The following is a 25,713-nucleotide window of genomic DNA, read 5'->3' on the forward strand; positions in this document are numbered from 1 at the left end:
AATAGTTTAACAAAAAAGAATTAAATTGATATTCAAGAAACAATATCACATTTTTCAATTTTTGTCAGGGTAGCCAAGTAACAGTAACGGCACCCGTTTCACAAATGAAGCCCTTTTGTGAAACGGTTTCAAAATAATAGCTTAAAGCCGCTTGAGATATAATCTCGTACAAGAAACTGCTGAAATAGTTTAACAAAAAAGAATTAAATTGATATTCAAGAAACAATATCACATTTTTCAATTTTTGTCAGGGTAGCCAAGTAACAGTAACGGCACCCGTTTCACAAATGAAGCCCTTTTGTGAAACGGTTTCAAAATAATAGCTTAAAGCCGCTTGAGATATAATCTCGTACAAGAAACTGCTGAAATAGTTTAACAAAAAAGAATTAAATTGATATTCAAGAAACAATATCACATTTTTCAATTTTTGTCAGGGTAGCCAAGTAACAGTAACGGCAACCGTTTCACAAATAAAGCCCTTTTGTGAAACGGTTTCAAAATAATAGCTTAAAGCCGCTTGAGATATAATCTCGTACAAGAAACTGCTGAAATAGTTTAACAAAAAAGAATTAAATTGATATTCAAGAAACAATATCACATTTTTCAATTTTTGTCAGGGTAGCCAAGTAACAGTAACGGCAACCGTTTCACAAATGAAGCCCTTTTGTGAAACGGTTTCAAAATAATAGCTTAAAGCCGCTTGAGATATAATCTCGTACAAGAAACTGCTGATATAGTTTAAGAAAAAAAATAAAAATTGATATTTGAAAAACTAAATCACAGTTACGTCGGGGTGGCCATGAGACACTACTGTGAAAACTGTTTTGAAGAAACAGTTTTATGCACCCGGACTCATTTTTCGTTGGGGTAACCACTCCCCGAATACACATTTATATTCTATTATTAATCATAATTTTTTTTTCGTATTAAAAAATATTTATTGAAAATGTCATTATAAACAGAAATATTTTTTTTAAACATTTTTATACAATTTGTGATTATTCTAAAACTACCTACCTAAATTGTACGTTTATTTAATAAAATATTTTTATTTCCATATATTTTCACGAAACTGATAAAAATGGTATATTTTATGACTTACATTTTAACAATATGTTTATAATATACTTATGTTTTACATATTAATATATTTATCATTTCGCGTGACAGCCGTTTCGCCTGACAAGGGCATTATAAATCACCAACTAGAACAGTTTGTGTTAATATGTAATTATACATACTAAAATATAGTTTCAGCAAACTGGTCTTGGAAGAAGTATAAAAATTGAAAGTGTATCTAGGTAGGTAAAATAATTCAGAATTATTTTACCGCCGTCAATTTCAACTTTTTTCCTCTTCCTCTTTTTCCACGTCCGCTCCTAAGTGGAGCATGTGGACATCCCCGGACGTCTCCAGGAGAGCCAATCGCTATTCAGCGCTGTCGCCTCCCCCCACGCCAATCCCGCGTCCAAGAGTTTCGTCGAATAAAGCCTGCAGCTCGTCATCGACGTTCTTCCAGGGCGGCAGGAGCCCGCAGGCGTGATGAAGAGGCAAGTTGGGTTAAGGCTCTCCTGAGGCATTCGCAGTACGTATCCTGCCAGGTCCACCACCGCGCCCTCGCTCATTATAGGAAGCCTCTGCGTCCTATAACGAGCGCTTTGAACGAAGGTATAGGCGGGTTGTTGTCAGGACAACAACCACAGGTGGTTGTCAGAAACTACGGATAACGAGATCCGTGGTTCGAACTAGAGATGAGCGTTTCGGTTATTCAAAAGAAGAAATACTAACAGCAACCGTTTTACAAATTAAGCCGTTTTGTAAAACGGTTTCTAAATAATAGCTTAAAGCCGCTTGGGCCATAATCTCGTACAAGAAACTGCTGAAATAGTTTAACAAGAAATAATTAAATTGATTTTCAAGAAACAATATCACATTTTCCAATTTTTGTCAGGGTAGCCAAGTAACAGTAACGGCAACCGTTTCACAAATTAAGCCGTTTTGTGAAACGGTTTTTAAATAATAGGTTAAAGCCGCGTCGGAAAAAAATCTCGTACAAGAAACTGCTGATATAATTTAAGAAAAAAAATAAAAATTGATATTTGAAAAACAAAATCACAGTTACGTCGGGGTGGCCATGGGACACTACTCTGAAAACTGTTTTGAAGAAACAGTTTTATACGCCCGGACTCATTTTTCGTGGGGGAGTGGTTACCCTCACGATTTTTCCCCCGCACCTTTAAAACCTGATATTTTAAATAATATATTGATTTTACGTCCTGACTTTTTTTTCTGTACGTTAACAAATTAGCTTTATTACAAAGCTCTTACAGTTATTACCAAAAAATAACTGCTACTGTTTATCGTTTTTTACAAAATAACAGTTAATTTTTTAGTGAAACTGTTTAAAAATATTTTTTTTTACTACCTCTAGTTCGAACCCTGCTCTACTAAAATTCAATTCCCATTTTCTGCCTCGGTTCTTTATGACTAAAAACCCTTAAAATTTAAATACTTGCTTAAACCATAAGAACGCAAATATTTTTTTTAATGTTGTTAGTGTGGCTACTTTGACCAGCCAATGGCGGGTTGTAAGCTGCGGTTATGCTTCCTCTTTCACATTATTTTCTTTCAAATATTGCTTGCCGCAGTTATTTGAGAAATATGTATCATTTTTAACGTTAATTTAATGGATAATTTGACGGTTCAGAAACAAACCAGCAATTGAATAATGCTTAGTAAACATAAAATAGCGATCTCAAAAGAGTAGTTTGTTAACATGTTGAAACTTTTGAAGGGCATTTCTGGTAAACATTTAGTCTTCTTCCCTGCTGACGATGGGTTGACTATCTGCGGCCGTGGAGCCCCAGTGGGAGGATGCCCCCGCCGCCAGGAGTCCGCCCCCTACGCCTATACTGGCCCCCGCACCTGCACCAGTGCCGGCCCTGCTGTGCCGCATACCGTATCCCAGGTATACAACCAGACCTGTAGGCATGAAAAAACACACGACATTTACATTCCAGGAATACAACCAAACCTTTAGAACATTCAAGTTTGTAAGTGAAAATTTTGATGGGAGTTCGTTGTAATTTATTATGGAAATAAGAAACGAGTGATGCTTAGAGACGTAAAAATGCCAATATTGTATATGCCAGGTATGTAACCAAACTATTAGATATAAAAACAAAACAAAAATGTCCCAGTTACAGGTATAACCAAACTTTTACAGCCCCCACTGATTGTGACAAAAAGTCGTAGTGACTTTCTATTATAATAGGTGAATGCAAAAAATAAAAACCTTAAATTAATCACTCTCTAGGGGATAGAAAATATAAGGAATGCCATCTCTGGACGAGTTTGTACCGTCAGGCGGCAAAATTTACCAGCCAACAATATATTGTGATAAAAATTTACAGTACTTGTGATATTGACATTGAAATTGACCTCTGTATTGTTTTTTTACCCGCTTTTATCATTCATATTTTACCGGCTATATAAAACTGCCGATAGGTAGGAATGAAGACGTTTGGAAGAGGCCTTTATCCAGCAGTGAAGAGAATAAGGGTAAAGAAGAAGATTGTTTTCTCAAAATGAAACATCTCTTTCTATTAAGAGATTGGTTTGTCTAAAGAAAATATTGCTCACATCGTTCCAAACGGTTTTCCGATACGCATCGTATCAATTTTTTTACAAAGAATTACCTAGAGCCATCCACACAGCAAAGCGAGCCCACGTGAGAGCATTAAGATGGACCATCAGCTCCACATTCGCCAAGATGCTGAGAGCTGGAAGCAGAGGAACGAGCGGGGCGCGGAAGGGGGGCCGGACGGGGCTCTGCTGGTGGCAACAAATGATCACCAAACCTGGAATCAGAAATAAAGACGAAATATACAATCAAAATACCTCACGTAAAGGTTGGGTACCGAACCTACGTAGATTAAATACTTTCCGACGAAACAACAGTACAAATCTACAATAGTTTGAGTTTGTTCAAATGGTTATAGATAAAAATTGGATTTCACTGTTTAGGAAGTTATTAATGTTTGACATATCTGTTTTAATATGATCATCATCATCATTCTCTTTCCATACCTAATGTTGCATAGGGCACTGTATTGGTACACCAATCGCAAGGTATCTTGATCATTTTTGTTACATGAAAGTAGGATGATCAGACTATGAAATATTTTAGTGTGGGTAAAATATGGTGGGACAGGCAACTGTTCTTTTGGGATGCTCATTCAGTTGGGACTGTACTTCCTTCCGATCGGAACGCACACGTTATTTTGTTTGTCCTCGTTTTACGGGGGTGGTATTCGGATCCTTTGCCTCTGACCACCCACGGAGTCCTTCTTTATTCAAATCCGTTCTCTCATTGTAAATATCCGTGTTTTTACTTATGTTTGTTGTGTAAGTTATGTTTGTTGTGTTACTATAGTTTTAAGAAATTGTCTTTGAGTACGTTTATTTATGTAAATTGTTTGTGTAAATACATATTTTTTAAATAAAAAAAACAGAGGCATTGAGGGGATCCTGAGGGGTGGGGACGACGTGTTGGCCACTGTCCATACATCCTCCTCCCCCCTCCTTAATCTGCATAGAGTTTGTATTTAACTTTCCTCTATGCGCAGCTGACAGAGAGTCCCCCAGGACTGTATAACAGCTGCGGGTGGATAGTGGGCTTAAGGATCTCCCCTCAATGTGAAAACGCCTTTTCAAATAAATATTTCATATCAACCATGTCGGAAACCGAACCCGAGACCTTTTGAATGGTAGGAATTTGCGCTGACCATTACATCACGAGGCTGACATAATATGTTAGGTATACATTATATTTTATTTATATATATATATATTTTACTTTTGTACATTTTTACTTATTTTTATTTGGGAAAAAAACAACAGCTTTTACATATATTTTATACAGAAAATAAAAATATATATACAAACGAAAATTGTGAAAACAGACGATAAAATTTTTTCGCAGTGGTGTAAGCTATTGATTAAGTACATTATCGGTATTAAAATAGAAGCAATTAACAATTAAGAAATGTTAGGCACTTAGAAGTTGCAAATAAAATAAAAATACATATATTATTGTTATCAAAAACATTTTTCACTTTGTGGTATGACATTTTACATTTATTTGTTTATACATTTGTATAAACCACTTTTTTTTTCTTTTCTTTATTATATAAATAGCAACGCGTGTAATTATAAGCTAGTTAAATTCCTGACGATGAGGTAGTAACCTCGAAACCGGTCGAAGTGTAATTAAAAAAAAAAATTAAGTGGTTTATACAAATTTATAAACAAATATGTAAAAATACATATATTTATATACAGTTATAAAAATAAAGTAAATAGAAACAAGATAAGTTTAAATTATAAGAATAAGAAAAGATAAAAGTTATAAAAAAATAATGTAAAAGATAAAAATATAATAATGAACATACGAGTACATCCATAATTACTGACATCGTCAAACTAAACGGGTGTACTGTCTATAAGGAGTCTTCTATATTTCATATAGGAGAGATGAAAAATGTCTGCGCGACCGGAGAGAACAGTATTATAATAATGACTTGCTCTAAAGAAAAAGTAGTTTTTCCTTGAGTTAGTCCTAGGTACTGGCAAATTAAATCTGGTATGGAGTCTTGTTCTGTTGGGTACAAGATATTATAAAGAACTTGTAAGTAAAGGGCAGTCTACGACGTTGTTTACTAGTTTAAAGAGGAATATTTGATCTGCAATCACTCTTACTAGTGTTACCTGCTTAAAAGTACCAGTTCGAAATACTCGGCAGCTAACGTTATTTTTTTAATCTTCTGGCAGTCACAATTATTATTACAATTCACCAATATCTAGACTACACCGGCTAGGTAATGAGTATGGTGAAGTTGATATATTTCGTCTGTCTTTATATAAATATAGGTTAAGTATTCAAAAGGTTATAAATTAATTTGTATAAAATTTCTTAATATTGTTCTTTATTTACTATTTTTTTTCTCATGTATCTCTATAATAATATATATAAACATATATGTATGTGTGTATGTTTTCATATGTAAATTTATTAAATATTTTTCTTTCCTATACCTATGTTGGTACATTTCCTGATTTTTACTTATTATGGTATCTTTTAGCTTTTCTTATGTTATCTTTAATTTTAACTAAATTTATATACTTATGTTTCACTGCTGCACTTGAATGTAATTTCTAATATATGTTAAAGCCCGTAGGGCGTGTAAATTAATAAATAAATAAATAAATAAATATACTCCAGAGTTTGAATTGAATTTGGTGTACAGTGAAATTTATATTTTATTAAATTTATGAATTTCTTCTGTATCCTTTCAATGTTGTTTATATATTCTTTATGTTGGGGATTCCATATAATTGAAGTATATTCTGATTGACTTCTCACATATGTGTCATAAAGCAATATAAATGTTTTAATGTTTTTGAAGTCATTAGGCATTCGCATTAAGAAACCTAGCATTTTGTATGCCTTATTAATAATTACATTGTTTACATATGTATATCAATTATTTTAAGGATTGTTATTTTTAACATAAGAAAAACGCCTTTTCCCTTTAATTTGGGATAATTATATTTAGTATTTTTTTTTTAAATTGTACCTATTTAAGTTTATACTAAAAATTCTTAAGGGAAGTTCATTGTTATTTATTATAGAAATAAAAGATAGGTGATTTTTTAATCCACAAGTTTGGAATATCCAGTGACCGGTTTCATCTTCGAGACTAGTATCTTTATTATGAAATTTAATGTATTTATACAAAATAGAGGTAAGGATTTATCCTTCCTACCATTCTCTAGAATTAAAATATAATAGTAAATTAAATTTATTTGTTTTTGCCTCGTAGTGTAGCGGTCAGCGCATTTGCCTACAATGCAAGAGGTCTTAGCTTCGATCCCTGACACGGTTGAAATGAAATATTTATTTAAAAAGGTGTTTTTACACTAGAATATTTTCATTTCATTTTCATTTTTCATTTTTTCATTTATTTATTTAAATATTTAGAACATTACAGAAAAAAGACCCAATTCATTCTTCATACAATAATAGATCACAAACTACAGTAGATAGTTATGTTATTAAAAGAATATAACAAAATGTAAAAAGAAAAATTAAGAGTTGGAAAGTGCTTTCCTAAGGGAAGGCCCACTGTCGTGAAATATGTCGACATCCGAGGCGATGCAATTAAGTAGCAAGATTGCTCTACCAACCGGCATAACCATTGGCAGGTTGGTTCTGCATCGCGGTAGGTAAAACAATCGATGCTGTCTTTGTCGAAGATAGTTATCAGGTACGAACAGACCTACATCCATCAGAATTTTTGAGTTATGTATGCGACCACCGATCACCTGAAAAATGTGAACACTTGGGTGTTTGAGAAAAAAGTGAACACTTGGGTGTTCATTTGGATGAACGTCCCTCCTCCTCCATAATGAGTGATAGCGTAGCATCCCCAGTAAAAAGTCGGTTGGAAAGAGCCAAGGATAATATCCCCACTCTTTTAGGTACAGATAGCGCAGAAATTTTTTCTGCACTCTCTCCACCATCAAAGAGTGTCGAGTCTCGTGTGGCGACCAAATAATAAAACTTAACTCCAAACGACTTCTTACCAAGGAATTATACAATGTCCTCATAATCTGAGTGTTAGAAAAGATCTTGGCATTTCTAAGAACAAAACCAAGCATTTTAAGGGAGTCATTACATAGATTAACAATATGAAGATTAAAAGATAACTGAGCATCAAACAACACCCCGCGATCTCTGGACGTTGAAGCCCTTTCAAGCCTTACTCCGTCCATGAGATAACGATAGTATATTGTTTTGGATGCTCTTGTGTATGCCATTACAAAACGTTTGGAAACATTGAAGAATAATTTGTTTTGTTTGCTCCATTGAATTATGTTTCATAGTCCCAATTCATAGTCCCTGGACTAGCACCTGAACCGTAAGACTGATCATCTTACCTTCATGTAACAAATAAATTATGAAAATAAGGTGCGGTTTGGATTCCAATGCAGTGGTCTATGCACCATTTGGTGTGGAAATGGAATGATGATGATGATTGTTTTAAAGATCATTAACAAAGTGTATCTATATCCTTACCTCTGTTTTGTGGATTAAAGTATGAGTCGTCTTTTATTTCTATAATAAATTGTACCTGTGATTAAATATAAACCTATTTGTTATTTTTTTACACATTAAAAAAAATAAATTATATCCCCATAATGATTGAATTTTTTGTAAAGTATATTGGCGTTTAATAGTTTACTTTTATTTGTTCACTTACTGTATAGTCCTATATTTGAAGGGTTTATTTTTTCACGCAATATATTTTTTTAGTAAAAGGCACTGCGTGCCGTGTTTATTGAAAAAATGAATACCGGTTGTCTGTTTGTATTTGGACATAAGCAGTCACTGAGAAAATCAGGATTTTCCGTCTCATGTACATATGTAGATTGGGACACATTTCTTTATTGGTACTCGTATGAATCTAGCTTTCTCGGCTCTTTCTCTCGAAGAAAGAAATGATCAATTTTAAAAGAAAATTATTTTATATACCGTTTCATTTTATATAATTTAAAAAGATTTCTTACATCCTGCCATAAGCAGCACCAGTACAGCCGGGACTAGAAGTAACGAGAGGGTGTTGGGTGTGTCTGCTACCCTCGTATGAGCGCACAGTCCTGCAGCGAGGACTCCGAAGGCTGCCACGGACCACGTGACCGCTGTGCCGGGGGCCAGGCGGCCTACCAAGGGACGGAGCCAGTTATGTGGGCTGCGAAGACGGCCAGCCATCATCACTTCATATACCTAAAAAAAAAAGAAGTAAATTAGGAAATCATAAAACATGTAAAAAATAAGAGTATTGAACAATATAATCACCTCTGATGAAATAGAACCAGCATCCGTTACAGGAGTTCCAGCATTAGAACTATCGGGAGACAAGTCCATTCCTCCGAGACCAAGAGCTCTGAGCTCTGCAGCCGTAGCAGGACGGTATCTCAAAATAATAACTGCTGCACTGACTATGGTATACGCCAAAAGAGTTCCGATTGACATGAACTCAACCAGCGTTTCCAGATCAAAAAGTAGGGCAATTAGAGCCGAAGAAAATCCAGAAACTACAAGATTGATTATGGGCATTTGAGTTTTTGAGTTAATACTGCCGAGAAAACTGAATATCAGTCCGTCTTGAGCCATGGCATAAAGACAACGCGGAAGCGAAAACAGAGAACCCAGCAGAGATGTGGTCATACCACACAAAGCACCAATTGCCACTGCATATTTTGCCCAACTAATATTAAGAGCACCAAAAGCTTCGGGCAAAGCTGCGTCGGGACTTATCTTGTAGTAAGGGACCATCAAAGTAAGTGCGGCTGAAACGAGCATGTACAACACTCCAACTGCTGACATAGATACAATCGTAGCAATAGGAATAGAGTAAGTTGGATCTCTGGCCTCTTCACTAGACGAAGATATACTGTCGAATCCCACAAAAGCGTAAAAGCATGTAGCCGCACCTGCCAGAACGCCAGAAAACCCAAATGGCATAAAACCCCCTTTGCTTGCAGACCAGTTTTCAGTATCCGCATGGCTGAATCCCACACCGATGACTGCAATAATCACAATCAGGTTGAGGACTGTTAGAGCGTTATTTATATAGGCCGATGTTTTAACGCCAAGAGCTAGAAGCAAGCTAAACGCGATGCATATGGAGAATGCTAGCAGGTCAGGGTATCTGCCCAGCAGACGTTCGTGAAGTTCTCCGGTGAAAGCAACTGTTGCGTTGCTGACCATTCCTCCTACCATTGAGTCTAAGTAACCACTCCAAGCTCTAGCGACGGATGCAGCACCTGAAATAAAACGAATTTACTTTGTATGTATTTTTAAACAACGCAAAAAGTTATCCATACTCTTTAATGATTAAAAAACCCGTTAGGGTTACATTAGAAATTTAATATTGTCTAGTCATTTTATGTCTCGTCTAGTCTAGTTAGTTCAGTCATCATGTGCTTTTTCAGATTGATTTTAAATTTGTCTCCATTAAAAGTTTTCAAGTAGTAAGGTAGGTCGTTGTAGGGTTTAAGTCCATTATGTAGTATTTTTGACTGTCCTGTGTTTGTCTTTGCTTTTTCAATATGATAGTGTTTTGGTTGTCTGGTGTTATATTTATGTATGTCAGCATTTTTGACTAATATTATGTCGTCGTCGTCATTTAAATAACTTACATCACTTCCAATAGTAATGTAATTAGTAATTGGGCCTAACTTATAACCTGGTTTGAGTGTGTCCAAATTTTTATAGACAAGAACTGGATTCAACTCCCTGGGGAGCTGTTTATATTAACATATTACAACAGAGATGAAGAACATTTAAGAGAAGGTAATATTGAAGTCTAGGCATCTACAGGGCTTATGACCTGTCATTGGCTGGTTTAAGTGGCCGCTTTACACACTTGTAATATTCACCATTCCACCCATATTTAAACATCCATACTCCCTCAATTCTTTTATTTGTTGATGTTTGCAAAACGAAAGAGCTTAAACCCTTATTATGCAGGTGAGACTCATCTAACTGAACTATTTCACCTACATACTACCTACAAAATTTTCGGGCGTTGCCTAGTATGTAGGTGAAATAGTTTAATTAGATGAGTCTCACCCGCATAATAAGGGTTTCAGCTCTTTCGTATCGCAAACATCAACAGATGAAAGAATTGAGGGAGTATGGATGTTCAAATATGGGCGGAATGGTGAATGTTAAACAGTGTGTAAAGTGGCCACTTAAACCACTCAACGACAGGTCATAAGCCCTGTAGATGCCTAGACTTCAATATTACCTTCTCTTAAATGTTCTTCATCTATGTTGTAATATGTTAATTATAACCTGGTTTAAAATGCCTAGAATATGCCTCCGTGGTCTGGTCTCCATTCTATGTCAATCGCATAAATCACATTGAATCAGTCCAACATCGCTTGCTTCGAAAAATAGCGTGGATGCTCGGACTAGAGAGAGATAATTATTCTTATGCTGAAATAGAGTCGATGTTAAATATTTCTAGTCTACAAAAACGTAGAACTAATATTGACTCCATATATATGTTCGGCATACTTAATGGTATAATCGATGTTCCATCATTACTGGGACAAGTAAAATTCAATATTCCGACTCGTAGATTGAGAAACAATGAAGTACTGTTCATCGATCAGCATAGAACAAACTATGGCCTAAATTCTCCAATGACCCGCCTTTGTCGTATTGTTAACTCAAGACAAGATCTGGACTTTTTTGGTTTAAGTTTACAACGATTTAAACAAGCACAAAATAAATAGTCCAGATCTTGTCTCGATGTCCCTTATGTTTGTCAATGCCTCTTTCTTTTTTTAAAATGTTTTAAACTATTCTTTTATTGTAATATTTAAACTTTATAAATTGTATACATGGACAGTGTCCGCTAATAAATAAATAAATAAATAAATAAATAAATAAATAAATAAATAAATAAATAAATAAATAAATAAATAAATAAATAAATAAATAAATTAATTAATAAATAAATAAATAAATAAATAAATAAATAAATAAATAAATAAATAAATAAATAAATAAATAAATAAATAAATAAATAAATAAATAAATAAATAAATAAATAAATAAATAAATAAATAAATAAATAAATAAATAAATAAATAAATAAATAAATAAATAAATAAATAAATAAATAAATAAATAAATAAATAAATAAATAAATAAATAAATAAATAAATAAATAAATAAATAAATAAATAAATAAATAAATAAATAAATAAATAAATAAATAAATAAATAAATAAATAAATAAATAAATAAATAAATAAATAAATAAATAAATAAATAAATAAATAAATAAATAAATAAATAAATAAATAAATAAATAAATAAATAAATAAATAAATAAATAAATAAATAAATAAATAAATAAATAAATAAATAAATAAATAAATAAATAAATAAATAAATAAATAAATAAATAAATAAATAAATATATAAATAAATAAATAGATAAATAAATAAAAAAAAAAAAAATAAAAAAAAAATACTTAAATTTATTTCAACAGAGAGGGAAAAATTATTGAGAAGGGAATATGGAAGTCTAGGCATTTACAGGGCTTATGACCTGTCATTGGCTGGTTTAAGTGGCCACTTTACACACTGTGTAACATTCACCATTCTGCCCAAGTTTGAACATCTACATTTCCTCAACTCTTCCATCTGTTGACTTTTGTGAAGTAAAAGAGCTGAAACCTTTATCACGTGGGTGAGATTCATCCGGCTAAACCAAATCACCTACTAGGCAACGCCTGAAAACAATTTTTCAATTTTTATACTTCTTCTTTTACCAGGTAGTAATTCAACAATGTTTGATTATGTCCAAATGCTTGCAGACTGGCTGGATTTCCTCCCTAGGGAGTTGTTCATATTTAAATTTATTTCAACAGAGAGGGAAAAATTATTGAGAAGGGAATATGGAAGTCTAGGCATTTACAGGGCTTATGACCTGTCATTGGCTGGTTTAAGTGGCCACTTTACACACTGTGTAACATTCACCAGTCTGCCCAAGTTTGAACATCCACATTTCCTCAACTCTTCCATCTGTTGACTTTTGTGAAGTAGTGGCCACTTAAACCAGCCAATGACAGGTCATAAGCCCTGTAAATGCCTAGACTTCCATATTCCCTTCTCAATAATTTTTCCCTCTCTGTTGAAATAAATTTAAATATGAACAACTCCCTAGGGAGGAAATCCAGCCAGTCTGCAAGCATTTGGACATAATCAAACATTGTTAAAAAAAATACGCCTAGCCATTCTTTCGTTGTCCATTTAATCTACATGTGCAAACCAACACAGAACTCCTTCCTTGATTCTGTCAATAACTCAGTCTCAGCCTTAGATAATGTACGGATCTCAATATATGTGCTCCTATTGAACATTGTTTTATCACCTAGTTTTAAAAAGTTTTTTTTAAACTCATTTAAAAAGCATAACATCAACTCATTAGTTAACCCGAAAAAAAGTTGATAATGATCCTTAAGATAAAAATAACTTTATTTAATTTACTTTCATATAATTTTTAATTCTCTATCCTTACCTCTGTTTTGTAAAAATACATTAAACTCCTTAATAAAGATACCAGTCTCGAAGATGTCGCAAAAGCGATGAAACCGGTCGCTGAAGGTTCCAAATTTGTGGATTAAAGTATCACTGGTCTTTTATTTATATAATAAATTACAATGAACTTCCATCGAGAATATCACTTACAAACTTAAATATTTTTGCTATTGTCCAAATTTAAGCTGCATCCATTAATGTACCGGTAGAACTGATGCTTATCTTAGAATTTCACTACACATTCAAAAGCCTCGTACATTTTATAAACATGACCACCGTTGTCAGCATTCTAATCACTTTCAGTTAATTTTTTCTTAACGTTTATATAATGATTACTTTTTAAACTTAAAATATTAGAAATCCAACACTGATTTGAGTCTACTGAAAACTTTATTTTATTTTTACAAATATAAAAACAAAAATTTAGTCACAATTGTTTATATTATAGTAAAGACATTCGTTTGAAAATGCATTAAGAAGGCGAAACAATTGTCACGAAATTTTAGTTTTCGTTTTTTTCATTTTTGTAAAAATAAAATAAAGTGTTCAGTAGACTCAAATCAGTGTTTGATTTATAACATTTCAAGTTTAAATATGGAGTTTTACTAAATAAACACCAAATCAAGCAATTCCTTTTTACCTATCATATGTTCTAGAATGATATTCCATCCTATGACAAATGCCCAGAACTCGCCAATACTGACGTAGGTGTAGAGATATGCACTTCCAGCTCTTGGTACTCTAGTCCCGAATTCAGCATAGCACAAAGCAGCTAGCAATGAAGCTAGACCAGCCAGCATGAAGCTGAGAACTGTGGCTGCTCCTGCCAGCTCTCTCGCAACCGTTCCAGTGAGCACATAAATTCCAGCACCGACCATATGGCCTATTCCTAAAAATTAAAAAAAGTTTTTAATGTTTTGCTACGTCAATAGTTATTAATGTAAACAAAGATTATTTTACTGTTAAGTACCCATTTAAAATGATTGATAAAGAACTTTCACATCCCACCATATGACTCAAAACTGTAATAATATCCCATAAAGTCCTTCTATCAGATTCTTACGGCAAGTTTCTACCATTTGTGTTTGCTAAATTTTAAAAATATCATGTCTTTTATAGACTCACGAAAGTAAAACAACCATGCTAATAAATATGTACCAAACATTTTTGGCAACATCTTCCACCAAGGGTGCAAACTGCAAACTGCAAACCATGGTAAAAGAGAAACGAATCTTCCGCTTATTCCAAAGATCATCCAAAGGTTCGGAAGTTAAAAGATCAGAATGTGCAAGGCTACCGCGTTACACTCAAATATTCGAGTGCTTACTCCCAAGCGTATAAAACAGCTTATTCTTAAGAAAGCAAACATGCTTGAGATTGGTGGTTTTAATACCCGCTTCTAAATAGAAATTTTTGATAGTATAATAATACTTTTATTTCAGTTAGGTGATTGAATGTACGACAATTACTAATGATAATACGAATTAGCAAGCCTGATATTCCCTAGTTCACAAGTCATAGTGCATGGCCACAGTGCCAAACGTTTGATTGCGCGGTACGGGCCAGTTGTCCGCGTGCGGGCGCCGCGCGCGATTTACGACGTGGTTTGTGGGGAAGTCAAACCAGTTTAAAAAAAAAAAAAAAATGTATCGATTTTTTAGATGCGAGTTGCATTTATTATTTCCCTTTTTACTATGTAAATGGTTTATGTTTCATAAAAATAGGGTTTTCTGCTTTTATATTTATTTATTTTAACATCTATTTATAAAAAAGATTGACTGGAGGTTGGGCTTATCCAGAGACCAATATACATACGTATAATGAATTAGAAACTAGCTTAAATATATCTTCTCTTCAAGATCGTCGAAATAAATCCGGCCATCTAGCCCTATTCAAAATTCTCAACTCACTCTTTGATGCGCCTGAACTACTTATCTCAGTAAAATTAAATATCCCAACTAGAAACCTCAGACAAACTACTCTTTCATACCGATAGACTTTCATAGAACTAATTATGGTTTTCATTCACCTATGCCGAGAATTCTTAGGTCTACAAACAAACATATAAGTTTTGATTTCTGTCTGTTGTCTTTTTTCACATGATCACTTAAGAAAATTTAATTACAAACACCTATCTCCCACTTCCACTACCACCAAGTCTACTATAAACCATTATGTCTTTCTATTTTCCTTTACAATGATTTTCTACGCATAAATAAGTCTTTAAAAATGTCAATATAAATAAATATATTTTAAAAAATTCGTTTAATTTTTTTTTACATAAAATATCATTTTATTTATAAAAAAAAATCCCACATGGGCATGACCAATAAGCCTTTATTTTGTCTTTAAGTTTTTAGGAAAAAAATAAAACCAGCAGCGAAAAAACTCTTTTTAGCTCAATGCGGAAATTGTGCGTGGTATTAAAAAGTAGCGAAAAGACTTCATTTTAAGTTTACGTGAACATTAAACATAAAATAAATAGTCCTTTCGCTACTGGTTATGTTGGGTTTTCATAAACACAGTGATCATGTAAAGTGCCGTTTTTGCTTTTAACCTCCTCAATTGTGATGATTTTCATTTCGCGTGAAAAATATTATAATTAAAATTATAAAATTAATTGAACCGACCATAAAGTATGAATAGTATGAATAATTACAAATTTAACCATTGAGAAAATCAATGACAGATCTCAAAGCATTGAAAATCTAAGACCGAAATTTAATGACAAATTCATTTGAGATGATTAATGACAACAAATTGAATAATGATTAAAGCGAAGACTTTTCAGTAGTGTTTTGAGCGGTGATTCATTATGTAAATTTCTGATGAAAAGGGTTTTGAAGTTACAAATTTAATAAAGGTACGTGCCTTTATAAACTGAATGATATAAATAATTGTGTTTATAAAAGGGATGGTAAATAATGTAAAAAGTAAATCGGCCACTTAAATCAGCTAGTGACAGGTGATAGGGTGATAAGCCTAGACTTCCACATTTCCTTAAAAATGTTTTTATTTCTCTTGTAGTTCGTTAAATTATATTTTAGTTACATAAAATTAAATATATTAGACATCCATATTCCCCGGTCAAAAACGATCTCACCGAAATATATTAGCAATAAACTAATATAAAAAATAAATATATTCAAAAATAAATACTAAGAGACAAACATTACCTAACAAAGTTATATCAAACGTGGAGAGACATCTGTTCAGTTGAGTTTCTAAGGGGTCGTCATCCAAAGGTCTCGTTCTACCAAATCGGAGGCAAAGGCCGGCTACTACGCGCGCGAGCACCTGCCTGCGCGCTCCCGCCATTTTACCCGGCTACTAGAAAAAAAGTTCACATATTCATTTATTTATTTGATTAGGACAATTTGTACAGTATTTTTTGTAAAAATTACTTTAAGGGCGCAATACAATAATCATTCAAACTCGCCTTGCAGCTACAAAGCGCATCTGGGGTTAAGATTCAAGTTCCCCATCTCCAATAAGGATAAATGTAGTAATTATAAAGGATGTCTAGTCTGTTCAAAAAATATCGCAATTTCGTGTTTTTTCAAAAATTATTTATTTATTCATGAATATGTATTTTTTTCTATGAATATCTATTTGTTGTTAACATAACGCCATAAAAAAATCGAAAATCGAATATACGTAACCCGCAGAAATTCAAAACTTATACTTTAGAAAATATAAAAGGCAATGTTTGTACGTGTGTCCTCGATGGACTAAATAACTACTGGACCGATTTACATGCAATTTCCGGCAAAATGTAGGTTTTTGCCACGAGCATATTTAAAACTCTTAAAATTTTCAAATTATTAAGTAGAAAAAAAGTAATGCGCGAAAATATTTTTTCATCGTAATTGGGGCTGCATTTGCCGAGAAAACATAATACAAAAAAATTTAAAAGATGATATTTTTTTGTTTATAAATAAAAATGTTTGTGAATGTTTACAAACAAATTTTGTTTTTAATGGACCCCAATCAAATTATTTCCTTAAATTCCCAAAAATGTGTATCCATTGATTTCTTTTTAATAGATTTTCAGTAACAAGTTCAAGAAAGGAGCTCTGCGCTGGTTTGGACATGTAGAACGAATGGACAGCGAGAGAACGGCTAAGAATATTTACAATGCGAATGTTGATGGATGCAGAAATAGAGGAAGACCGAGAAAGACATGGCATGACCAAATCCAACATATACTTAAAGATGGACATGTCAAAAGTCCTAATAATCGGCGCGCGTGCATGAGAAGATGTATGAATGTAGAGGAAGCGAGATCTCTTTGCAAAGATAGAGTGTTGTGGCGTTCTATCCTCTCTGCCTACCCTTACGGGGAAACGGCGTGATGGTTTGTTGTTGTTATAAAATAATATTAACTTACATTTAATACATTTTTGAAAATCACATTCTCACATACAGTGCACCCCTGTTGGTTGCAAGATCAGAGTTTGACATTTGCAAAAATAGTTATATATTTGAAAGTTCATTGTTTTATATTTTGGAATTTAAACATTAAGAAGTTCCTAGTTACCAACTTAAATTCAATATTTGAAAATAAATTATTTTAAGTTCTGAAATTCAATCATAAACAGGTACCTAGGTACAACAAGTACGCTTAATACAATAATTGATATTAAACTTTTGATTGTGTTAATTTAATAAGTACAAGTATGTACTCAAATCTAGCAATAGCAAAGCATTGCGGGGTTCGGCTCGTAATTAAGACTAAAGCATTAACTATGTGGTCAAACATTTTACGAAATGTTATTAAATATTTGTATGTAACCACTTACCAACTTTTCTTTGTCTAAATAGTGAAAGGTGTTCAAGAACATATTATGATATGTCTTCACAATAACATAATAATAATCATGTCTTTAATAAAGATACAAGAGCTAAAACCTTTCATATAAATAGGTAATAAAAGGTTAAAAGAAAATAATATGGAAATATTTTACATTAGGAAAGCTTTGAAAAATGTTACTTCGATCAATAATCAAACAACCTTTCAATATAGCCCATTATGCGATGTTTCACAGTAATGGTCATCCTATTTCCTTTTTCCATCACAATATAAAATATTTTAAAAACCTAATCACTGCAGGTGTAATAGTCAGCGCGTTTGCTTACAATGCGAGAGGTCTCGGAATCGATTTCCGACATGGTTGATATGAAATACTTATTTGAAAGGGTGTTTTAACACCAGAATATATGATCAAGATATGCTGAGATTGGTGTGCCAATGCAGTGCCCTATGCACCATAAGATGCGGAAAGGGAATGATGATGAATAAGTGCATGTGCTTATTGAAATGCATGTCGTTTTGGTTATATATTTTTGTGCAACAACTATGGTGAATAATTGGTGTCTTGACGAAGAGATGGGTACATCTCGAAAACGGTAGGCATAGAAAAGTCGGTTAGTAGTTACATACATATATTCAATGACATTAAATTATAACATAAGAGCTAGATTACAATACGTTTTGCAGCTACAGAGCGCACGGACGTTTGAAAATCTAGCCCCCATTTACACTGCACAAAAAAAAACTAAGAAGTGTTGTTTTATTTATAAACAATTGATGAAATGAACTACATGTCATGAAGCTACAGAGCGCATGGGTAGTTAAAAATCTAGACTTTTTTTATAGTAAAAGTTAAATTAAGACGTTGTATGAAAGCTAACAACACCAAAGTCTATCTATTTTGTACTGAATGCGCATTGTCATAATTAAATAATTGTAATTTTGTGTTTTTTGTGATTGTATAAATACACCCTGACGTTTTAATTTTTTTTAAAAAACTAAAAACATTTTATCAAAGAAAGTACAATTAAAAAAAAAAACTTTTTATACATAGTACCTACACACTAATTTTTATTTTATATTTAACGTTTCTGACTCTCCTATGAGAGTCTAAACATGAACGTCTTGCTCTATAGCAAGACGTTCATGTTTAGGCATGGCGTTTATTTTACAGTTATTTATAATACGCACTTTTTTTGCAATATTTTTATAAAAACATTTTCAAAAATATTTTCTTACAAAAATTTATCGATACGGCACGAAAATTACGATGAAGTGGGTTTTATATGATTCGTTAATTAATTTGGTTTCGAATAATATTTATGTTTCAGGTTCAGCAAACCTTTTTTTGGTAATCGAAATTTCGATAAACTTTACACTAAGTGACATTTGACATTGAGTTTAAAATTTTAATCTTTTTGTTTAGTCCATGTGTGATTTGCTGTTGCTCAAAGAAAAATAAAGATATCTAGTTATCCTGCCCTGTTAAGCTCTTGTTTTTAAGGGTTTGATATATTACCTCTGTAGTGCGGGTGAGGAAACACCCATACAGATTCTATGTGAAAGTGATGCTTTACATCATAAAATAAGCCACATCCTCGGAGGAACACAGGTTAAACTTGAAGATGTTAAGGAGCTCGCCCTCTACCCAATAAATCAATAATTTACGGATTCTGGTTTGGAAAGGAAGATTTAGCAAAATGAAAACACTTGCCTTTCTCACAGTGGTTGGGCTCGTTATAGACCTGGGCTCTGAGAGCAAAAACTATTCGCAGAGATCCGTCACAATATTCCTTTACATAGAACGCATGGAACCATTGGTTCCCCTAAATTTAGCTAAATAATGTTTATAAAATATCATGTTCAATAAATTAATCATCAGTCATAATACCTTATATTTAGATTACTATAAACAAACAATGTAATAATAATTTTATTTATAATCGCGATAAATTGCGGAGGAATTTTACAATCGTTTTATAAAAAATGATGAAAAGCAACGTAGCTCATCAACACATCCATTTACCAGCGCTGTCATGTGCGTACTGATCAGCGAGAACTTGCTACCGGCTGGCTGGGTATCGATTTAAAGAACGATCGCGGCGGAAGGAAATTCAAAATTCCATTCCAGCGCCGTAACGAACGCGCAGTCCGGGCGTAGGCGCAGACTTAAATTTTCACTGGGCAACAGAAGCAATCGAAACATACCAATACATTATTTTCCATGTAGTTTATATGCGATGCAAACGCTACGCCGCGCAGCACAGATGCAATTTTGGTATTTTGGCGCTGAACGTAATATTATATTAATTATTTTGTGGTGGAGTAGGAATACAAAATACAATTTAGAATTTAATTCAAACATTACATCAATATAATGTTGATTGTTTTAAGAAAAAAGTTTATAATCTACTACATATTTTGAATTTTTGGGTTCAAATAATGACCAATTCTTTTTCGTTGAAAAGTCATGTTTTTTAACAAGGTGATATCAATTTTGGTTTCACTGCATTTTAGTCAAATAAAATATAACGCCACAAAATATTCGCAGTTATTTATTGTAGTATTAAAGTGAAGTTGGTTGATTTGTTATTTCAATTTATTACTAGATTTATTAAATTATTGTTATTATTTCTAAGCATATTGGTGTTTGGTTTGTCTTGAATTTCTTCAGGGCAGTAAATATTATTATGTACCAATTACTTATACATTAATTGCTTCCCCAATCAAAAACCCCACCGCACGCCCCTGCTTTACAGGTAGCAGAGACGTCAAAAGTTTGTATAGCACTTTTTCCCCCCTTTAAAAATAGAAATGTTCATTTTTAATACTATTTATCCATCTAAATTACATTAAAACAATCGTATTAAGGCCAAAACACTTACTTGCTTCTTCAATGTTTGTTATAAATTTCTCATTTTTCATATTATAATATAATTACAATATATAAAAAATTGTGTTTGCTTTTACGTTACATTTTTTTTATAGTGTTAAATATTTACGACCAGCTAAATACGATTAAAATGGTATATTATGCATTTGTACAGTCATTGCTTTCCTATGGAATAATTGGATGGGGGTAACTTACAACAATCATATTAAACCATTGGAAACTGTTCAAAAATTTATATTAAAAATAATGCTGCACAAAAATCGCACTTATCCCTCTTTCAAATTGTTCCAAAAAGCTAAACTTTTAGACCTAAGACAAATACATTGTTTTTAATGTTTAAAATATATATTTAAGAACCAAAATTTATTATAAGTAATTAATATTACTATTATATATATTATAATTAAATAAAGAAGGAATCGTGTGTTAGAAATACTTTATCTTATTTTTTCTTTCTTATGTCACACAAAAGTATTATAACTGTCCATTATTTATTATAGGAGCAAAAATTCATTAACATTTTCTTGTATACCCACGAACAGGCCATGCCTTTGTGGGATTTTTTTGTTTACTATTTTTACTATTAATATGTATTTCATTGTTATGTAACTATGCTTTATTTTTTTAATACTTTGTTTTATCATTTATGTTTATTGTAAAAAAACTAAAAAAAAAAAAACAACATATTAATGATTTTTTTTTTTGTTATATTTATTTTTGATCAGAATAAACTAAAAAACCTTAATTACATCACACATAAGACTTTCACTGGTTTACTGAGTAAGTATTAAAAAAAAATGTAACAAAAATTTACTTCTGTGCCACTTACGGGAGTCACATTGAACGAAATGTTCAGGAAACTTGATTTTGTGTGCGATTTCCAGAACAAAAATTTTGAAGCAAATGTAAAATAATAATCTCTTTGAGAATAAAAGTACATATTAAAATAGCATAATGGGACTACTCATGTTTTTTGCTTCAAAACAAAGAGGATTTGAGATTTTCAATTCAGCTTAAAAAAGCATTTATTATGACATAAGTGGACTTTGGTGTTTTTTTCACGTACAAAAAAAGTTATTGCAATAATTTCTGCATTTTTACTTTTAAAACGACAAAAATGGACTCCCGTGTTTTATCTTTTAAGGTACAGATTTGAACTCTCTGTTCCATCAAATAAATAAAATATTATTTCATGCCAAATTAAGAATTGAACCGGAGACCTCTTGCATGGCACGTTAACACGGTTACCACTACAACATTAAACGAACAAGTATATCCTTTCACGGAATGAACTAAAAACAACCGTCACAAATAATTATCTCACAAAAACTAAATGAAATTTTACTTTATAACACTAATTACAAAGTTTTGCATTACATTTACCTATTTAATCACTAACCACATCCGGTACGTAAAGTATTTAAAATTATTATTTTATGTAAGTACTGATTAAAAATATAGTGTGTGTATTAATATTTAATATCCGAGCGGATAAAAATACAGTTTTTTATGTGAAATAAAACCGGGACTCTGGAGGAGCGTTTTCGACTCGATGCGATGGACTCGACTCGACTCGACTCGATATTTATGCCGAAAGAAGGTAATCCAGAAGTATATATAATAAGCACTTCATAGGATTCAAAAAAGAGGGAAATGAATTCTTCAGTGACTGGGATTAAATTGATTGGACATGATCAGTTCACCGAAATGATTACAAAACTTTTCAAAAGCCTTGAAATTATTTTCAGAAGCCATCAGATCTGTGTATCTGACAGGACCTATAACAGGGCCTCGGATAGTAGCGAGAAGCTCCATTAGGTAATCATAGAGAGGAGTAAAAGGACAAGACCTCGAGATGTGTCCAGAAAATTCATTCGGATATCCGCAGCAGCACAAAGAGGAATCAACAACATTAATAACAATTTTTTTTTTATTAAATTTATCATGACCTGATAAAAGCTGCGCAGTTCAGTGATCGGGGATAACCCAAGAAGATTTTAAATGCAAAGGAAAAATAAGAAAGCCAACCCTCCCAGAAGGGAAGATTCCCACCGCGATTGCCAAGCATTTAAAGACGTTTTTTTATCCCATTGAGACATTCCTTCAGTTGGAAGTAGACGGACGCCAATACTAACAAAGGAACGCTTTTTGTGTAACTCTTAAAAGACTGTGGTAAATAACCCCTTTGCTCGCAGCGATTTAACATCGGATAACCACAAGCAAAAAACAGAATATTCTAAAACTCTGACAATTGAAAAAAAGAAACATGGAGATATTTTTATTTAATTTAATTTATTTCGAATACAAACAGATGTACAGGTTAAATCAATATTTGAAATAACTATATAAAATGTATACATACCTGCCATCCAATTATATGTATTCACTAAATAATACTGTAACAAAGCGACGACGGCTTAAACTTAAAACTATGTAAATAAAAAATAAACTATCTATTAAAATAAGATAAATATGAACAAAACAAGGAAATAGTGGGAAGGAAAAGAAGGAAATTGATAAGAAATAGTAAAGGATGATTGAAGAAAAATAAGAGTGAAATAGAACCCGAATCTTAGACGGTTGTTTTTCACTCGATGACTGCTCTCACGTAAAAATCCAATAAAATAAATCGAGTGGCGAAAAGTTCGCCTTGTTGGCGAGTTCATCAACCATGCTTGAGGTCCTGAGTTCGATTCCAGGGACATAAAATATTTGTTTTTAAGAAATTTCGCTAAAATATTTCATTGTCTTTAAACAGGCATCTGAAGCATTTGGCTGATCACATTGCCTTCCAGGAACAGATAATTTAAATACATTCCACATTATTTTTTAATGCAGTGCCCTTAACACCACAAGGTATGAATAAAAGTGTTATAATAGGGAATTTAAAAAAAAAAATAGGATGCCTAATTTCTTGTAGAAAATTATAAATCTCGTAAAACTTTTTAAGAACGGGCCTACGTGGAAGTAAAGACATTCACAGGTGCTTTAGACAAAGCCTGTATACAAATATTCAGACATGACAAGTCATAAGCTTTGTTGATGCCTAAACTGCCAAAGTTTCCCATAATTCCTAGGTCTTTGTAAGATGTATGTTTCTCTTAATAAAGTGAATTTCGCACACGATTAAACGGTGTAAAATTTGATATTAATTTAACATCGTCATTTATTAATTTATTAAAAAAATTGACTGCATAAATATGTTCACATATTTAATACAAGGATATCTTTATAAAACTGGTAGATTAGAAAATAAAGGGCGTCTAATGGTTAGGATAGTCTCTATCTAACATGGCTTAGCCTGTTCTAAGATGGAGATTTTATATGTTTCAAAGCATAAATAGTTCTGGAAGAGTTAAACAAACACAAAAAAACTTAACTACTTAATTAAAAATGCATAGCTAATCAAATGTGATAATGTAATAATCATGATTATATAAATAACCCTCTTAGTTTGCCTATCATGCTTGAGGTCTCATGTTCAATTCTAGGAAGGTCAAAATAAATCATATTTGCTAAAATGCTGCGTCTACACGGCAATATTTCATGTTCGTAAACTGGCACCTACGGCGTAGGCTGATCACCTTACCTTAATGTAACATATGACTGATATATTCTGCATTTCGCATACTAAAACAGTGCCTTGTGCACTATCAGACGCGAACAGGGGTATAATATGATGATAATAGAACAAAATGATCTCTTAAAAATGTAAAATTAAGCGTAAAATCACCATTAAGATGCAACATAATGTTTTGAGGTTATATAAAGTTCAAAGATAAATCTAATTTCATGAACATTTAAATTATTTGTGAGTTTAATTACCAAATAAGTTTATGTATAAAATTACCCCATAATATTTGTATTTAATTATTTTTAAAAGCGAATGAAATGAAAAAATATATCAATTTGGATTTTTCTAACATATGGTGACACATTTTCATTAAAAAAAAATTGTGTGGGAAAATTATATCTACCGTAATTTAATGCAACATAAATTGACTTTTCATCTGATTTGAAATGAAAGATAAGCAAAAGGAAGTAAGATTTTTGACAAAATAGGCAAAACATATGGATTATAATCGGTTCATGTGAATGAACGATTGCGTTTCATTCAAGATTCTTTAATTGTACGTCCAAAATTGATGTAGCTGTCAATGTTTTGTCCTGGTTTTTGAATCACGTTGTTTTTCTGTTAATTTAAAACGTTTGTGTGTTATTTTTCGGGAAATCAGTGTTTTACTCACGTTTTCCTGTTGACAGTCAGCGGATCTGAAGTGAAAACTGGTTCTTTCGCACGAGAAAAAGAAAATGGCTTTTCGCGCCTGCGCGGGTCAACAAATCGATTTGTCTAATACAAAACTTTAACCTACAAGTGGGCGGGATACAAAAAACAACAATTTGGACAAAACGTCAAAATGAGGTCACCTTATAATAAGTCTAAATAAATATCTTTTATTTTTTATTTTTCAAGATTTTACGAGGTAAAGAGCCTTTCTATTCTCAACCTGCCCGTTCTTGTGGTGTCACAAGCGTTGCAATATATTTTTTTCTAAAGAAAAAAAAATATTTGCGTTTTCATAATTTACCCAAATATTTCAATTTAATTGCCATTTTCAACGAGTTGTAAATAACTCACTGTGTAGAGTGGGGTTCAAACCTCAGACTTCTGATCCGTGAGTTTGCAACACAAGCCACAGGACCACAACCCGATTCAAATTGCATTTAATGAATTAATATCTCGGTAACGACTGTGAATATTACCACGATTTTTTTTGTGATCTTCAAGTTAACCTTAAAACAAAAGGAATAAAGGGTTAC

General features: G+C 32.4%; 1 protein-coding gene across 2 annotated transcripts; it reads right to left on the reverse strand.

Moving 5' to 3' along the window:
• Positions 1-58: 58 nt before the first annotated feature.
• On the reverse strand, positions 59-25,187 carry LOC148278568 (cationic amino acid transporter 4). 2 transcript variants are annotated; one of them, XM_088231234.1, is made up of 7 exons: positions 25,140-25,187; positions 16,363-16,516; positions 13,827-14,075; positions 8,921-9,891; positions 8,632-8,848; positions 3,699-3,860; positions 59-2,982 (listed from the first exon to the last, which is right to left on the reverse strand). In XM_088231234.1, the coding sequence occupies exons 2-7, from the start codon at positions 16,502-16,504 to the stop codon at positions 2,813-2,815; spliced, it is 1,911 nt and encodes a 636-aa protein (XP_088087360.1). In that variant the 5' UTR covers positions 16,505-16,516; positions 25,140-25,187; the 3' UTR covers positions 59-2,812. The 2 variants fall into 2 exon arrangements, with proteins under 2 accessions (XP_088087360.1, XP_088087359.1); XM_088231233.1 differs by lacking the exon at positions 25,140-25,187 and adding an exon at positions 22,113-22,217.
• Between the last annotated feature and the right edge of the window lie 526 nt (positions 25,188-25,713).

The sequence above is a fragment of the Micrasema longulum genome, unplaced genomic scaffold (genome assembly GCF_059751315.1).
Source record: "Micrasema longulum isolate JH-2025_06_02 unplaced genomic scaffold, ASM5975131v1 h1tg000861l, whole genome shotgun sequence".
NCBI classification, from domain to species: domain Eukaryota; kingdom Metazoa; phylum Arthropoda; class Insecta; order Trichoptera; family Brachycentridae; genus Micrasema; species Micrasema longulum.

What these genes read in the sequence shown, in the direction of transcription:
- LOC148278568 (XM_088231234.1), bottom strand. Translation starts at nt 16,504, where the DNA reads ATGGCGGGAGCGCGCAGGCAGGTGCTCGCGCGCGTAGTAGCCGGCCTT. An exon ending in GGTGCTGCTTATGGCAGGAT is followed by an intron (nt 3,861 to 8,631) that starts GTAAGAAATCTT and finishes TTCTGATTCCAG; the next exon opens with GTTTGGTGATCATTTGTTGC. An exon ending in TGCTGTGTGGATGGCTCTAG is followed by an intron (nt 2,983 to 3,698) that starts GTAATTCTTTGT and finishes TCATGCCTACAG; the next exon opens with GTCTGGTTGTATACCTGGGA.